The following is an 18,804-nucleotide window of genomic DNA, read 5'->3' on the forward strand; positions in this document are numbered from 1 at the left end:
CTTTATTTTGATACCAAAACAATTAAAATAAACTCTGTAGTTCTTGAGATACATTCAATTCATTTTGGGCATGTATTTTCAACCATATTTCTCAAAAAGAGGCCTAGAGATGAAGAGGTTAATGCAAAGTTGCTCTAAAATTTATTCTTTCTGTTCATGACAGGTGTTATGTCATGTTTATGACAGTGTCATGTCAGTCTTATGCACACCCCTTAAAATAAAGTTTTACCAAAAAGGTTTGTGGGGTTTGAATATTTTTGTAAAGTAAAGAGGAAGCAGTCACATTAAATCAATAATTATTGGTTTAGTGTAGTATCCGATATCATAATTGTAAAGAGACCTAAAAACCTGCTAGCATAAACTGAGCCGACAGAACATGGGAGGTGCTGTGTAGGACAACCACACAGCTTGTATGTGTCGCTGTTTCATCCGGTGAATAAAGACAAAGTCACTGTGATCCGTCAGGCTTCTGATTTATTTTTAAAGCCAGATAATCATGAATGAATCGCTGTGGGTCAAATTGATTGGCTGCACTGACATCTGTGGGAGTTGTGGTGTTCAGCTGCTGTGACTGTTGCCTTGATTATCAGCAAACTGATGAAGATAAGTGTGAAGAAGTATTTTTAACTGGAAATGCAACAGGATTGTTAAAGTATCAAGCATCCAGCAGGGTTTATTAACCAAACCCTCCACAAAGACATGATGGGAATTAGGAAATGAACCCAGCACCCTGCAGTGCTCTATTCTTTGAGTTTTCCCTCTTTCCTCCACTTTTGCAGTTGAGCCGTTGCTGCCTTCATTCCTCATGCGCTTACCTCCAAACTCCATCCCCTCCTTATAGCAGCGCCTGATTCATTTTGCCAGTAACGGCCTCAGTTCCCTGTGATTTATATGTTTATGGTCATTACTGACGTTGAGTAATACATTTCCGTTTTTCTCCTCTTCTCCATCTTACCCCATCTCTCTTTTGGCAGAGCCTCAAGGTCCTGCAAGGAATATCAATTACTCTGTTTGTGTTTAATCACAGTCTTTTACTTTCCTTTGCACCACTTCCTGACATGGAAAAAGATGTTTTGTTTTAAGATATCTGATGCTTTGTCGCTTTCGCGTTAGCCAAATGAAATAAAGTAAATTATAAATGTCATCATAATGTTTGAAAAAGAGATGTGCTTCATCGACTGGATTTTGGTTTAATTTATTATTCTAACACTGCAAAAACACAAAATCTTATCAAGTTGTTTGGTTTAGTTTTTAGTGCAAATATCTTAGTACACCTAAGTTAATTAATTTATAAGTAACTTTTCAGCAAGATATAGGAGCTTATTTCTTTTATATTTTATTCCTCAATATTGATAAAAAAAAAAGTACTGGTTCCACTGTCCGGTTATTTCACTTAAAATATGGGACAATGTCTTTTTAAAAGTGAAATAATCTGCCAGCAGAACTAGTACTTTTTTAAAATCAATATTAAGGGTTAAATTAATTAAAACTAGCTCCTATATCCTGCCGAAAAGTTGTAAGTTTTGTATTAATTAAATTATGCTGAGATATTTGCACGACAAAAATACTAAGTAAGACTTTGTGTTTTTGCAGTGATCTGGCTTTGTTTTTCTAGTCCAGTGTAATTAATAAGTGGGATGCTGCTAAGGCTCTTTTCATAGTGCAGTACTTAAACATTTATTTTCCGTGATGCCCTTTTGGATGATTGGATGAAATGAGCAACATTTACACAAAACAAACTGGCAAAGTTCAGAAACTGAAAAACAAAAAAGTCATGAATAAAATAAGTGCAAAGCAGCTTCAAAGAATCCGTGAACTTACTTTTTTATTTCTTTATTTTGGGTCAAAGCTAAAGTCAAGGTTGCAGCATTATCACACTGCTTTCTCATCAAATTTACTCAGAACCCAAACATGCTGAGGGAGAACAAACTCTGTGGAGACACTCTGAGCTGGGATTCGAACCCAGGACTGTTTTGCTGCAAGGCAACAGTGGCAGCAGCACAACGGACCCCAAAATGTGGCCCCTGTCATCCAGGCTCCGTCTCCCACAGACACTGAGAGAAGGCTAGCTAACCTTCAGACAGTTAGGCTAACCTGCAATGCAAAAATAGTTTATTTGGGGGAAAAAAGGCAACATATGCCACTTGGTATATTAAAATGCCATAAAATGAATTGTTTTGTTATTCTCCTTTACAAAAAACAAGTAGGCTTTGAATGAGGAAGTTTCAACATACTCAAAGTCAGCTTTGTTGTTAAAGTAGAAAAGGTAGAAGTGAATATGTTTTATGTTTTAGCTACTATTCACTCAGATACTTTGTTGTATATTTTCAGACATTTAGAACTAAAAGGAAATGAGAAATGATTAAATTTCATTTCATTTCCCCTGTACCTGATTGTATTAAGAACATTTCCAGCTCTAGTCATGGGTAGTCTTAACATTTCAGTATTTCAGTGTCTGTTGTTTTTAATAAATTGTGTTTGTTTTACAGAAAGGCATTTTGACAGCCAAAGATCGATTCAAGAGTGTTGTGACATTTAGATTCATTTGCATCACCCTCTGAGTCAGAGATGCAAGTTAAGTGTCTCTGTTAGATAGAGCAGTATAATTCTTCTCACTGAAATTATACATCACACAACAACTACAATATTTATTTTGGCCACAACCAAGATTGTTCAAAATTTCAGAAAGTAGAAACCAAAACTACAATTACCTTGAGATTTGATTCAGTTTGGACAATCTTCTCCCTTTTTTTTTTTTTTTTTCGATTATAACTGCCAGTCAGTATTTGTGTTCATTTGCGAGATGGAAATGAAGAGAAAATTCTGTGCACAGAGACAGATTTACATATTTGTACCGCGCTGACTGATGAAAATGAAGTTTTTCACAACATCCAAAAAGTAGATTTACGTGCTGTGGATCATGTGGTGCACAGGGAGATTCGTATTTGTAAAAAAAAAACTGACAATTGGTCAGCATGAACTACATCTGATGCATAAGCTGCCTGTGGACTATTAGCATATCACAGCCAACATGCTTTTGCAGCTTGTTTGCTTACTGAGATAAGAGCAGCGCTTGCAACACAAAGATGACAAAGCCCTGACAAAGACGTGCCTGCAGGATACCACGCTGGACAGATTTGAATTCAGATTTGTCACAATGTTTCATTATGAATCACAATTTCCAGCCTCCATTGACTCACACAAGCGCTCATGTATGCTAATGCTCTTGTAGCCTTGTTAGCTGTTGAGTTATTTACCTGAATGATTTGATTTGATGTCTAAAAATTGATTTAAAAGTTCACATTTAGAATAAATCCAGATTTTTTTTTCTAGACTACTAATTATGATAATACATTTTATTTAGAAGCTTCTTTCATTTCACTCAAGTTGACTTTACAAAGACACCAAGAAACATCATATGAACAATTCAGGTGTCATTTAGATGTATTTTCAACCAAATAAATGTTCAAGAGTCACTCATTAGCCAGAGGTATAATGGCACCATTTAACATTTAAACAGTGGACTTTAATGTTCAGCAGAAGAAATGAGATGGAGCTGAAAATGCAGAGGCTTGCACTATCACTGAGCTAAATTACAGTCATTTGATTCAGAGAGGGTGGAAAGGTTTGGGCTGAATGGGGCGGCTAGACTGAATGCTTAGCCTCCTCGACCAGATTTTTGGTTTTTGCTTGGTTGGGTTTATGTATTAGCTAACTGAAGCCAGTTTCATGCTATAAAATCCTGCTTTCTCAGCACTGAGTCCTAATGAACCGAGACTCCCTGCTTTGTTTTTCCCCCCCATGAATTGATATCATGTAGTCAGGTAGCGATCCAGAACATTTATCAAAGATGACTGGGGCACCATACATTTTCGGAAAGATTTACATGACTGCAGTCACATTTACAATGCTTGGTGCAGTTAACACAAATTTTTGTCAGCTGAAAATAAACAAAACCACTGACAAAAGTGTAAATACATAACCAGTTTTAGCCTGGTAGATCCATTATTCAGGGGAAGACAAACACAGTATAAGGAGCTTACTAAACAGGCGAATGAAAAACCAGCCGAATTAAAGTTGCAAGTAGTGCTGTCCTTATCAGTGTGATAGCAGGAGATATTTTCCCTCCCTAAGCTGTGTTTTCACCCTGCAACTTCTCTGCCTCTGATGCAAATATCATCTGGTTTGTAAATTGGGCATGGTGCTTTAATACCAAACTACTTAAATCTGTCACTGAACCTCCTCGGGACATTGTTTAATGACTGCCTCTTGTTGGCGTAGGCACCATGTGGGTTTTTTTTTCTGCATCTACTGCTGTTTCTAATTCTTAGATTTGATTTTTTTTCTACCCCTCCACCCCTTTGCACTTCTAAATCCCCACATATTATTATTATTATTTTTTATCTGTATTCCTCAAGAGACTGCAAGTTAGTGAATGCAAAAACCGGAAAGTTGTGTTCACGTGAGTTGTAGTCAAACACTTGGTATGGAGAAAATGCAACAGAAATGTCCCTCGTCTGGATTAATGGTCACACATTTGCAAATATTTCCCAGGAAAGCTTCAAAATGAGATGGCAGGAGAAGAAACTGGAAGCGAGGAGGAGATTACTCGAGCGTAGCGAAATAGAAGTGACCTTCCATCGTTCAGTTCAGGTCGAATTAACTTTCCCCATCATTCTCACCTCTCTGATGTAAACGCCATAGATGCCACAGCACAGCCCGGCTCTCATGTTTATTAATTTATTAGAGCGGGAGATGTGCTAAATCATTGACCCTCTTTTAGTGCCTTGTGCTCCATCTAAGCATGGGAACGAAGAGGCTGCATTGATTTTGCCCTCCTCTAATCAGTCGGCGGGGCCTTATTTGGGATTTGAAAATGGTAAATCTCATACAGTGAGCTCCTGTCAGGACCTTTGCTGATCCTAATCTTTACTAGTTGATGGCTCCCTAATCTTTCCACCAACTACACGTCATGTAAACCCTGAGAAAGTAAATGCAAACAATGAAAGATCGTTTTAATTTATTGAATGCTGAAGGTTCTGATCACCGTTTAACAGTGATGATATCCACTATGTTTAGATTTAAAATGTAATTAACATGATTTTTGTGGTATCCACTAATAATCACAATCTTAAAATAAATACCCTCCTTTTCTTTTTGAATGGAAACTCACATGATAAATGTTAAATGTGAACCTTATTAAAATGCTCTGTTTATTTGCTTTATTTCCATCCATGGATCCTATATCCTTGAAACCTGTTTATTAAAAAATTGAGCCAGCATTTGAAGATTTTGCTGTCTTATAATGGACCAAAAATAAGTCTTAATCATCTCCTGCAACCCTTCCCTTTATGATGAAAACACCTTTAGCTTATTCACACTGAAGGAAGGCTCATTTTCTCTACCAGGCTTTAAACACAGATATGCTGAAAGTATATCTTGGAACAGATTTGGACTCTGCTTTTGAAACTGAAAGGCTTTTGTCATCTCTGTGTAAAATAAACCTGAAAAAAATAGGAAATGGCTTCATCTGCTGTGTGAATTTGAAAACCTCACATTGATGCAAAGCTTTTAAGTTTATTCATAATGTGAAGACAATCATTTTAAGGCTGATTGTTGTACTGTTTATTTCATAAAACCACTAAGAATAGCCATTGAAAGCAAAGCTTTAAACATTTTTTGGACACTGAAATAAGGAAGACATATATTTTACAAATTTTAGTAAATGCTACATTTTGACTCCTTTTTTATGTATAAAGATCAGAAATTATCTAGGGTTCAACATTATTATATATTTTTTTAAGCTGTTTTTAGGCCTTGTCACATGGACAAGTTAATTACTTAATTGGTGTCTTACTAGGTATCTTGTGATCTGTAAGCATAAAATACACTGTCCAAAACATGCTGTAGTGGAGAAGCACACAACCTCCTAAACACATTCCTGGTAAAAGTTATCTGCAGATTTCTAGATGTTCAGGGGTTCGGTTTGCTTTTTCTGAGTTCATACAGTAAAACAACAGTTTGTTCAATGAATAATGAATACATCAGCAGAGAAAATCCACACTTTTACCAGATATGAAATTCAGACACTCAGCAGAGTTGTAAGGGAAATGAAAAATGTTTTATTTAGTGGTTCCATAAATAAGACTGAAAAAAACTGGCAGAGAAGAAGATAAGCCCAGATGTTCGAAATTTAACTACAATTTTAATTTATTTATTTTTAAACTATTGATATTATAAACATATCTCTTGAAATGTGACACTGCCATTTGAATGCTAAGACCTACTAAGACTGAGTTTTGAATTTGGAATCAGTATGACTGATAAAGGGAGAAACTCATAATAATGGAGATACTAATTTGACTCTGTCAGTGTAGTAAGACACCATTGTAATACCACAGTCATGATTTATATGAGAAGGAAGGAATCATTTTCTATTTTCCTCTCTACTTTTATCACATAATTGGTTCCTTGCCCTGAATTTTAACTTATTTCTGAAACTTTCACTCTGAATGTAAATTCAAAGTGTTCCTTTGTCGTCATTATGCCAGTACTTTAATTTTGTGTGACCGCTTTTCTTGTAGTAACATTTTAAGAAGAAAACACTCACAGGGATGACTTCATCAAGGAAGTTATGCAGTAAAACAAATATTCTTAAAAAGTTTAATGGACATTTTTCTTAAGATTATACCCAAATGGTCACAGAAATTTAAGGAGCTTTGGGCTTCATTTTATTTGTTGAAGATGCAAAACTCCTAGAGGAAGAAAATTAAATATAAAATTTGTGTGATCTACATAAATAAGATGAATGAAATTGTTGTTTGGAAATGTGATTGGTCCTTATCTAAGAGCTTTATTTATCTTCTTGTGGTGTTTTAGCTCAGCTGTTTGGTCATTTATTTCTGACCTAAATCTTAAGATAATTTGTCTTTTCATATGTGTAACTGGAATCCATACAACCTTAGACGATATAATTGCACCTTCTACTATTATTAAAAGCAAAACGAATGTATTAATTAATGATTCCTCAAATAAAATGTTTTTTAAAAAAGTCTTCTTTCTCCACTACGGTGGAAATTTATTCACCTTTTGCAATAGGATGGATGGACAGATGGCACAAACGATGCATATTCCTGACATTTTTAACATCAAGTCAAAGATTCAATATAGCCAGCTTAGCAAATGAACAACATCCAACCGTGTTTCAAACAGTGATAAGTAGGTCCCTGTGAGAGCTGACTCTCATAGGTACTGCAAATAAATCGAGGTACTCTAAATAATCTAGTTATAAACTCCCGCTTGGAGCGTTTGTCATCTTATCTGGCATGACAAATAGATTCAGGCTCAGGCATCCGGCTCCCAGCCTCTGCCTCTCCCACTGTTTCAGCTCTGACAATGTTTTCCTTTTATTTCACCATCCCTTAATCAGCTCCACCCTTTCTCCAATGAACGCTGAAGTGAGATGAACAAGGTGCTTCCAATCTTAAGTTTATGTGTGGTTTTCTGTCGGCAGACAGCAGCAGGACGTGGCCTCAGCTGGTAGTCCATTATCCGCTGAAATACAACCACGGGACAAAATGTTTGATGTTTGAAAGGTTTTTTTTTTTTAGTGGTGATAAAGTAGCTTTCACACATGTTGGGGCCAATGTTTTTGGTAATGAGTGAAAACGCTTCACTGAAAACATCGACTGCCTTCATAAAATGTGCGTGCGTGCGTGCGTGCACACATGTTGGGGCCAATGTTTTTGGTAATGAGTGAAAACGCTTCACTGAAAACATCGACTGCCTTCATAAAATGTGCGTGCGTGCGTGCGTGCGTGCGTGCGTGTGTGTGTGCGTGCGTGCGTGTGTGTGTGTGTGCTCACATCTAACGGTGTGCTGATTGCGTTTGTGTCCAACTCTGACGTGTTCCTCATTATCTGTTTTTTTATTTGCCCTCCAGCCTTGATTAAAGCAAATCTGCGTGTTCCAGCTCAGCAGTGCTGGTGGCAGGTTTTAGCTGCCGACTCCAGCAGCTGAGGTTAATGGTATTTTGTTATCATGACTCTTATAAGTGGCAATATGACAAAGGTACTTAAAATCTTTGGTTACCCTCAATTTCTTCAACTTCTTTGTTTACTTTGAGTGATGAATAAAAGACAATGACAGTGGAAGTGAACACAGACAATAATATAAAGACAATTACATGCAATTCGGTTGGTTGGCTTCAGGTTTGGGTTTTCTATTAAAATATAAGTATTAAATTAAATGTAAGTTATTTATGCTAATAACTTTTGACAGGAAGGCTCTCCTGTATGAAAACTTCTTTTTTTACACAATGGTCTCTAGAGGTTACACAAAAGATGCACAATGGAATAATGATAATACCATCTGTCTCACCCGCCCACACTTGCTCTTTCATGATTCAAGACATTTTTCTCCTTTGTGAGTTTTATACTAAAATTGTGCATTTAAAACTGAAGCACACACACTGCACAATATGCAGGCAAGGTCAGGAATAAGAACTGGGCAGAAAATATGTGAAAAAGCAGCCAAGATCGACGGAAAAACTTTGAAAGACCTCCAGAACGGTTTACAACCTTTGAAAGCGAAGTGCAAATGAGTAAGAGTTTGTTTGAAAAAGCCCAATTTGTCTATGAAGTCTACAGAAAATGAGTTCTTAATTTCCTTTGGCTTTTAATCTTTGGATAAACGGGAGGTATTTTTCAAAAGTTTTTCCTGAGAAATATGGAAGCTTTCAAAGTTGGTGTTTCATCAAAAGTTAACAGGTGCACTCCATCGAAGAAGCTTCTGGAAATTTCCAGACATGAACAAACATCCCCACGAAATGTACTCAGATATATTCATCACTCATTACAAATACAGAAAGCTTCAACTGAAGCTTTTACAACATACAAATGTATCTTTTTGATACCTAAACCTTCCATCGACTACATTCTGGATCAATTAAGGAGGGTAAGATGACATCACATAAAGCCTTTGAAACATTTACTGTGGATTAAATGTATCGAGTTCTAATTGGCAGACACTGCGTTACCAATCTCAGCCATTAAAACTGATTAGATAATAAAAGGACATGTGGAGCACTAAGTAGTAACAAGTAACTTTTTCAGAAATAAAAAACTCTTTGGGTTAGTGCGGCAGGATGATGAAAAATACAAACCATTCTGGAGACTGGAAATACAAGCACCACTTTAGCCAAAGTTTTGAAATCAGGGAACAATTGATGTGATCAGAAATCGTCAAGACTCTCTGAACAAGTGATTTCCTGAGTGAGTAAGCCGTCATTTTAGCAATAGGAAATCCTGCAGCAGTGATTCAGCTTTTCTGTTGTAAGTTGTTTTAATGTTTTCTGAACAGATTATTGTTGAAAATGAGAATTTATTTTCAATCAATATATCTGGTTAAATAATAATAATTTAAAAAAAAGCTGCACCACCAGACGTGCTTAAAGCTTCCTGTCAGTAACTCCTGAATAGATGCTCCAGATCAGAGATGTTCCACAAATAAAATGTTTAATTTTATCAAAGCTGAAAATGTCTGCCCCAAGTGGTCAGGTGTGTGAATTGCAATCTGTCTAAATGTCGAATATTCTTCAGATTTTCCTATCACTGTTTAAAAAAACGGGTCAAAGACAGAAAACGTTTGGTTAACGCAACTCCTGGTCCTGATTAAAACATCCATAATGTTATTGGATCATCCAAACATTTTTTTTTATTTATTTATTTATTTATTTATTTATTTATTTATTTTTATTTTGTTCTTAAATTACTTAACTGGAGATTAAATTACACATTCTAGACCACATGTGCAAAACTCAAGTCACAGAAACAGAACTTCAAGATAAAATTTATGGGCTTAAATATTATTTAATCAGCCCAATCAAATCACTTTTTATTTGAATGTTGCTAAAATACATCAATGTGAAAAGATATTCAATATAATTTAATCTTAAGAAGAACAAACAGAATGTAGAAAAGGCTATAATATGTAACAGTTTGTCAAAATATACTTTTATTAATACATTCTGCCCATGATCTTGGTGTGGCCCGAAATGAAAATGAGTTTGACATCCCTGGTCCAGAGTGTCAAACGGAGCCAGTGATTATGGAGTGTCATTGCAAGGCAGATATGCAATAATGGAACGAGGACATCAATTTCAGCATGATATTTGTTCTGTAACTGATGAAAATTACTTTGAGAAGAGTCACTACTCTACAACACACAAACAATGCCGCAATCATCGCGTTTTTCTGGGAGGTGCATACAGCGCTGTCAGGCAGAGACTTTACGTCTGAGCTGGGGAAAACCTCAGCAAATCTTCTAATATGAATCTAAATGTAAGCTGATGGTGAAAACCCCCAAAAGGATCTGCCCTTCTGACTATTGAAAGGGCTTGGAGCAGATTGATTAAGTGTCAGCATCTGGAGAGAGATTGCAGAGTATGTGTCGGTATTTATGAACTGATGCTAATCGAGGTTTTAAATGCAAGCTCAGAATCTTGGGTCCTAGTTTTAGGATTGCTTGTGTGATTATGAGACCCAGTTGATGAAAGGGCTTTATAGAAATTACACATTTTAGCTGTTCTGCTCGGTTTCTCTTGACACTTACACTATTCAGTGACTCAGTGATTAAGTTTATTGATAAAGGAGAGAAATTATAGGAGCTAAACTCAGGAGGAATCAAATACAGTTCAACTAAAGGTGGGCTCTGATAAGTGGGAAAGAAAGTCAGAGGAGGATTGGGCCTCACTGTTGGGGTAATGGCTCAGTCCAAGAGATAAACACATTCAAAAGGCTGCTGACACGGCTGTGTAATGCAGCAGGGCAGAACCAATCACAGAGCTTTTATTCTTCCTCTGACCCAGCTCTGTTTACATTTGGAACGTCAATCATACCTGACAGGAAGAGGAGCTCCTCCTGCGTTCAGAGCAGGCCTTTGCTTTTATGGATTTTATCGATCGGAAAACCAAGCGTATCATGTCTCCTCTGATTCCTGCTGTCTATCACTGCTGGAACGCCGTCCCTAACATCCATGCAGCACTAATTGCACTGACCTTAAAAAAACATTGTTGTATTTGTATGTTATTCAGTCTGTTTACTTTTTTTAAACACAAGATGCACTCGTCAGGCTGCGAACTGCTTGTTCTCATCAGCTACCTTCGACCACATAGTGTGAATTTCAAGTGTGTCATAAATATCAGCACCACTTGAGATTCAGCATCCATCACCTCCTGCTGCTCGCCTGCATATGAACAAATATTTGAAGTCGTCTTTGACTTTGATTTGCATCACAATTAAATCCTTGTGAAACATTTTCTGCTGGCCAGAAAAAGGTCTCCCATCCACCAGTTCGATTCACTGGTTTCCAGGGGGAAACCTTTTTGTTTTTTGAATTCTGCCCAAGTTATTTTATTATTGTTCACAATGGAATCTTTTTACCCTAAAACTGTTATCAATAAAACCAGTTTAGATGACTCTACAATTTATGTAGACTTCTTTTAACTTTGAAATAAGTCTGAAATATATTTTAAAACTGTGCAGTATAAAACTGATTAAAATTGTGTCTTGATTTTCTTCAGTGAATAAAGTGGCATAAGCAGCCAAAACCATTGCCAGGAACAATAGATGTAACAAACAGTCAGCTTTACTGTTTAGAAATGTTTAAATAACACCGCGCTCAGTGTTAGGGTTGTTTTGAGGGAATCTATTTGTACGAGCTGTACCTGAATGCAGCATGCACAGCTGTTGGGAAAATCCCCTCTCAATAACCTGGATTCCTCCCACTTGCACTTCATATGATGTATGGAGTTTGGGATGATTAGATGCTGCAGGCAGCAATTTGGACTGGCAGATTTTTCTTCAGTATCAGTGATATTAACATTCAGCTAGATTCCAGAAGATGTTTCAGGTGAGTAAATCAGTTCTCATTTTTGAAAAAGCGCAATCAGAAAGTTTTGGTTCAGGCCAATTTTCTTTCTTTCTTCCTTTCCTTCTTTTATTTTTCTGCAGATATTGTTTTCCACACATAAACATTCTGCATGTTTTAAGGTATTAATCAGTGCTGTATCCATTCACTGTGGAAGTTAAGTGTACCGTTACACCTGTTGTTTAAATAAGAAATAAAATTTAAATTGCATGTGAATAAACTTGTTCACACAATAACTGATCAAAAATCATAACAGAGACAGATGTCATTAGGTATATTCAGCCATCTACCAGCCATCAGAGGAGACATCCGTGTCTTATTGAGGTGTTGGATGATAGATGGATGGAACCAAACTTCCAGGATGTGAACTCAAGAGGAAGGGCTTGGATCAGTCTAGTTTGATCAGATGGATTATTTGGATGGGAGGAAAATCCAAGAAATCATTCGAATGTTACTAGTCGAAAAACCTTAAAAAGAAAAAGCCAGATTGGAGTTCACCAATATTCATATTGACAACCTCCAAGGTTTCTGGGAGAATATTTTTCTCACTAATGAGACAAAAGCGCAGCGTTTTGCTGCATCTGGTATGAGGAACATTGAGTCTCTGCAGGGGAAAGTGAAGTCCTGAGACTATCGAGGCTTCCTGGAGAAAAACATACACTGCAGTGTCAGAAAGCTGAGCTGATCTTCCAGCTTGATGACCTGGCTGAAAGCATGTATGAATGCCTGACAGTAAAAAAAAAGTAATTCTTTAATGATTAATGAACCTGAAGATGTGAAAGTTTAAGTGTGGAGATGACACACTTCAAACCTGAGACAGCTTGTGCAGTTTTCACAGGAAGACTTGACCAAAATACCTGTTAGCAAATGTAGGTGTACAAAATTAAGCTAAATGTTTGTATATTTTTTTTGAGTTGTTCTCATTTGTTTAGTCACATTCCATATTCAACTGAATCAATAATCAAAAGCAAAGTCTGATTCTTATACAAATAAAATGCAGGACCACTAAAAAGGTTGTTTTTTATAGTAGAAGGGCACCAACAATTGTGTTTGAGTCTGTTTTTCTGTCTAGTACCAGGATGCCCACCTGAGACTTGTCAAAGCACAACTCCGCTTTCATTGCTCCCTGTCAGAAGGTCAATTCCATCTCGTTATGTCATCCATATTGTTCTCCGGGTCATGAAGTTGTGTCTCACCTCTGCAGTGTTTAAAATGAGAAATGTGTTGTTAGGCAACAACATCTCAGCTAAATAATCAGGTCATTGTTCGCTTCACGTTGTTTCCGCTCAGCAGGAGATGTTTTCTGAGAATGACGCTCAGATATCAGCAGCTTCTCTTCGAAGACGAACATGAAAAACTGTCTGAGTTTAATTTCCGTTGGTCTCTTCTTCAACCTACCTTCCCGTCTTTTGGGATTGGGGTGACTCAGATTCTTGTTTTTCCCCACAGAAAATCCCCAAAACAATTTGAGGACATGAATGATGGACGATTGATTGAAACTGCCTCTGAGCTAGTAATATCCCTGTCTGGTGTGTGAGCTCTGTTTTTGGTGGCATTTTCTTTTTTTCCTTATTTCTAACTCAAACTCATCAGATTTAGGAGGAAAACACTGAATTGGCCTCAAAGTCTGTTTACATGTTTCTGTGCATGGACACTCTCTTTTTTTGTTTGTTTGTTTGTTTGTTTTTGTTGTGTGCTTGTGCATGTGTGTGTGTGTGCGTGTGCGTGTGTGCGTGTGCGTGTGTGCGTGTGCGTGTGCTACTGAAAGCATGTTCTGAGTAATGGGCTTTGTGCATCCTCTCTTGCTGACGGCCTGGATGTATCCATGGCAACGGCAGGTCGATCCGGGCTGTAAACGGAGCTGGTGAGAGGGACTTGAAAGGGAGCGTTAAAGCCCTCCTCTCATCTGCCCCGCGCTCCTCTCTGACCATGGCGAAACGCGCGCGGCCTCGGTGAAATCTCGGCCTCAGGGGTGCGAGCCGTGGCTGTGACCGATGGCTGCAGTCTAACGCAGCACTGCCACCTTTTGACCCAATGCAAAAGTGTTTGGAGAGGTTTGTTTGTGGTTCTCGTTCAAGAAAGCTAAAAATCAATCAGCACAAGATGGTTTCTTTTTCTGTTTGTGGCGAGCATTTTAGGTTAGAAAGGTGTTTAATGAAAAGAAGAAGAATTTATATTTTAATAACTGATAGTTCCTTACCTTTAGGAAGTTTCATAAACATATTTAGTGTGGAAGCTATTTTAATCTATTCACATTAATTACTGGGATATGCATCTTTTGTTTGAATGGCTTGGATAATTTTGTTTTGGTTAAAAAGCCCACATCTCTGATTGCTGGGTCCCAAGTAATCAAAGTTTAGCAATTATAACTTTTTTTTCTATAGTTCATAAGTTTTACTGTATAATAAGGTTTTTTATTAGTACATTTGATGTCAATTGTTTTATTTTAGTCAAAACTTTCAAATGCAAAATCATAGGAATTGTTTTCCACCCTGAGGGAAGGCTGCAGGATTAGATGGCTCGCTGTTGCCCCCTTGTGGATAACAACCTGCAAGTGGCAGAAGAGTCAGAATGAAAGTTGAGAGACAAGGATGCTGATAAACATACTTTTTTTTTTGTCATAGATGCCAAAATAAACATGTTTGTAACAGCCTTGTGTACTAATCGATCTCTGCTTACATTGTAAGTAAGACATTGTTGGAAATCTGAAACGGACGGACTCAGGGGGCCGCTGAACTGTGGATTTTTCAACTCTGCCTTGTGAAACATCCAGGATGTGGAAGCATGTGTTAATATTCATGCAGCTGAAGGCCATGGGGCTGCAGCTGAGGGAGCCCTGTGACCTTCTTGTTAGGTCAGGACGGACGCTGAAGGCTATCTACTGATCACTAATACATAAGCAGGCCACCAGGTTGGCGAGCGAGCTCCAAGATATGACATGATTAAGCCCGGTCTTCCACTGTTGTGTTTGCTCTGTGATAAACAGCCTTCACAGCTACAGCTAAACACATATTGACTAAAGCTGCAGCCATTCACACACTCTCATGATATCATCACCCCCCTCCAGACAGACCGTGGTTTAAAAGATTAACAAAATATAATGTGTTTTGTATTGGACGCATGGGTTTAATATGGCCAATTCTTCAAGGTATCATATGCCATCATTAGGTTTTATTGTAAAGGGTGCAGGTTTCCCTTTATTCGCGTCTAGCATTTCATCTTCTACCACCATCGTGTTTCTGAAAATAATTTGTACCTTGTCTAATGGTACTGGATCAATACAGATGGATCAGTCTCATAAGTTTCCTTTTCATAACCCAGTCAGCACCAGTACCTCTGGGAATCTGCATTTATCACCATATTCAATCATGCAAGGATCCATTTAAGATGTTTTCTTCTCCACTGCTTGTACATATTTGCTTTCAGTTAATCTGTTTTGCACAGAAGTGCTCGCAGCGATGTTGGGGTTATGTAATTTCAGCTAGATCTGAGGGTAAAATGAGCCATTAGATTCGAATAACATCGAGCAAATGAAACTGCTGATTAAATTCTTTGACTTTTCTGCATGCAGTTTGCTCCCTAATAGCTTTGCTCATGACTGGTCATCATGCTTGAACTTAATGCTTCTATTTCCAGGATTGCCTTAAAGTTTATTAGAAGATCAAGCCCTTACAGTAAAAACATCTGCGTTCGTTTTTTTTTTTTTTTTACTTTTTGCAGTTTCAAATGTGGCTGGTTTGTTCTGTAATGCCATCACATGGATCTGGTTACACAACTATGCTGAGATGANCAGTTTCAAATGTGGCTGGTTTGTTCTGTAATGCCATCACATGGATCTGGTTACACAACTATGCTGAGATGAATGCGAACAGTCCGAACATTAAAATCAGCAGAAATTTAGAAGCCTCTTTAGTGCTTCTGCAGCTCTAAAGTCAGACTCATACCTCTGCGTCAAGCCTTTTTTTTCTGGTAAATGGTGAAACTCTGCCCCAGTTCGATGACCTGTAGCTGGGCCTGATGGGAATATTCTGTGTCGTACTCAGCACCACTGTCTCCTTTTCTTTCCCGTCTTCCTCCTTCTCCCCCTCCTTTTCTTCTATTTTTCTTCTTCCCTCTTTGGAAGTCGCTCTAAGGAATGAGTCTTCCCCCCTCATCACAAGGACAAACCCTGGAGTATGAAGGGTGTTAGACTTCGGTTTGCCTCTTAGCTCATTTGCAGATGATGTTCGGCTTTAACTGGTTTCACGTTTGATAGCAAACTTTTTTGTCCTACTTGTTTTAAGGAACAGAAGAAGAAGAACCCTTGCATTTTGGGACTTTTTAAGAACTTTTATCTCTGAACGTATCTGACTTTAACTCCTGCCACCATGCCGGTCCGGATCATGTGCACCATCTCTTTTTCCACGGATGACGAGCCCAGCAGAGGATACGGTAAAGACGGTTTTGACGACTACTATAAGCGCATAAAGCAGGACTACAGCGACAGGGGCTCTCAGGACTTCCTGGACAGATCCAACCAGGAGGATGATTTCGCTGAAGAAGAGGACGATGCCAGCGACGTCGACGACCTGGCCACTTTCTTCGGTGGCTGCTCGCTCCACGGGGCCAACCACATATTTGTTGAAGAAAAGAAGTTTGGCATTCGTCAGGGTTTGTGGGCGGTGGTCTTCACCATGGCGCTGGCCGCTTTCCTATACCAGGTGGCTGACAGGGTTATATACTACCGCCAATACGACCACATCACCATGCTGGATGAGAGGTCAGCCAAGAATATGACCTTCCCTGCTATCACCATGTGCAATTACAACTTCATTCGGAAGTCCCAGATGAGCTACAGCGACCTGATATTCACCAGCCCCTTGCTGGGCTTTGAGGAAGGCATGGCGCCGGGATTTCCTCTGGCTCCGGAGCCGGACCGCCCGCTCGGGTCGCGCTTCAGCCTCGATGAGTTTTACAACCGCACCCGCCACCGGATCGATGAGATGCTGCTGGAGTGCAGCTTCAAGGGGATGGAGTGTGGCCCGGAGAACTTCAGAGAGGTAACAAGGGCTACAATGTTTCTCAGTTGGTGACTATATGTTGGTTTTATACAGTTTTACGATTTTATGATGCAAAGCACTTTGTTGCTGAAATGTGCTGTCCAAATAACCTTGATTGAGTAATTTAATAATTCACTTTTTAAACACTTTAACATGATCTAAGCTCCAAAGCCTCACCATGTTTATTGTTGAAGTTTGACTGAAGGATATAATCCAAGAAACATTCAGAGAAGTAAAAAACAGATTTTATTGATGACTTCCTTTGTTCTTTTTGATTAAAATGCCAGTTAAGACCACCATTAAAACGAGCTGCAGTGTGTTCCCTCTAAAGAAACGTATCGTACTAATGCAGATTCAAATGTTTATTCCTGTGGGGCCGTCCACTCACATTTCCAAGTCAAAGCTTTAAATAAAAATGTTTCTTTGAGTCAGCGTGTTTGCACAAATAAAACTTGATTGTAAATAATAAAAACAGCCGACATAAGCAGCGTAACTTATACAGGAATTGTTGGCAAGCAGTTATTGAATTAAGCTGGCACTGAGGAAATCTGTTGTTCAGGAATCAGAAAGTCAGAGATGAAACTTGCAGCTTCCCAATTTATTTGAGTGATTTTGTGTGTGTGTGTGTGTGTGTGTGTGTGTGTGTGTGTGTGTGTGTGTGTGTGTGTGTTGCTTCCACCGTGCCTACTGGACACCACATGAGTGAAATACTGAACCGGTGAGCGGTGTGGACGGTTTCATCTATCGGTCCGTCGATCTGTCTGCCCTTTTCACAGTTTTATGGATAGCGATGTGCAGACTGCTGATGGATCTACAAGAACCTCTTGAACTGCAATTGAATCAGTTCACACACCTTTACCTCTGCAAATAACCACAAAACATGATTTTTTTTTATTAATCTGTTTACTTGAACTATTGCTTAATCAAAATGGAGGCAACTTGATCCTTTAAATTGAGTTTGTGTATTTTGTTCTTCTTGAAAAAGGAATAGATACAGATTTGTTAATTCTGCTACAAAGTAAAATGTTTGTTTATTTTTTTTTTAAAAAGAAGAAAAGAGAAGTCAAAATGGTTAATATTGGGGAAAAATGTATAAATAAAAGTTCCGTGACTATAAAATAATATAAACTGAAATCTAATCTTCCACCCTAAATGATTAAAATGCAGATTGAAAACACTGATGTGAAATTAAAACCTAAAATTCAATGATTTTTTTTAATTTTTATTAATTCATCCATTTGACATTTTATCACCACAAAAAGCAACTTTGCCTTTGTTAGCGATAAAATTTTAAAGCTCGATTCTTCTGTGATGAGGGTCATTGAAGAGGAAGATGTAAAAAAAGCTGTAAGCAGGTGTTCATCCTCATCAAGACATTTTACTTGATTTGAACAGAACTACTTTTTACTTAAAACAATTTCTCTTCAGACTAACAGTAAACAAATCATCTGTGTGACTCTTGATTAACTTCATGTTTGCACAAAATGTCAACGGATTTTGTGTCTCATCCAAGAAAAACTTTCTAAACTTTCCAGATCAGGAAGAAGGAGACAAACAAATAAAAGATCAGTGTCCTTGAGGTGAAAGAGAGCCAGCTGTCATCCTTCGCTGATGTGCTTCTTAAACAAAACAAAGTACAGTAAATGCAGAGCAGTGGGCCATTTTATTATCATAAGAAGGAGGCCCTGACAAGGCTTCATTCAATGATAGATTTTACTGCAGTGGTTTAGTGCACAACTCATTCCTGCTTTTACTGTGTTTCACCTTGAATTTGATCGCCTTCCTACAATACTGTTTCATATAACCCAGTCTGCAGCATATGTCCTTATAAAACCAG

The 18,804-nt window shown here is 38.0% G+C and overlaps 1 protein-coding gene across 1 annotated transcript in view; it reads left to right on the top strand.

Moving 5' to 3' along the window:
* The first annotated feature begins 16,109 nt into the window (after positions 1 to 16,109).
* asic1b (acid-sensing (proton-gated) ion channel 1b) overlaps positions 16,110 to 18,804 on the top strand; it is a 72,238-nt gene continuing 69,543 nt past the window's right edge. Inside the window, exon 1 of the mRNA XM_016668850.1 lies at positions 16,110 to 16,967. Coding sequence (XP_016524336.1) covers positions 16,296 to 16,967 — 672 coding nt within the window. The 5' untranslated portion in view covers positions 16,110 to 16,295. The remainder of the gene's footprint in view (positions 16,968 to 18,804) is intronic.

Source organism: Poecilia formosa, unplaced genomic scaffold (assembly GCF_000485575.1).
Source record: "Poecilia formosa unplaced genomic scaffold, Poecilia_formosa-5.1.2 Scaffold18, whole genome shotgun sequence".
NCBI lineage: Eukaryota > Metazoa > Chordata > Actinopteri > Cyprinodontiformes > Poeciliidae > Poecilia > Poecilia formosa.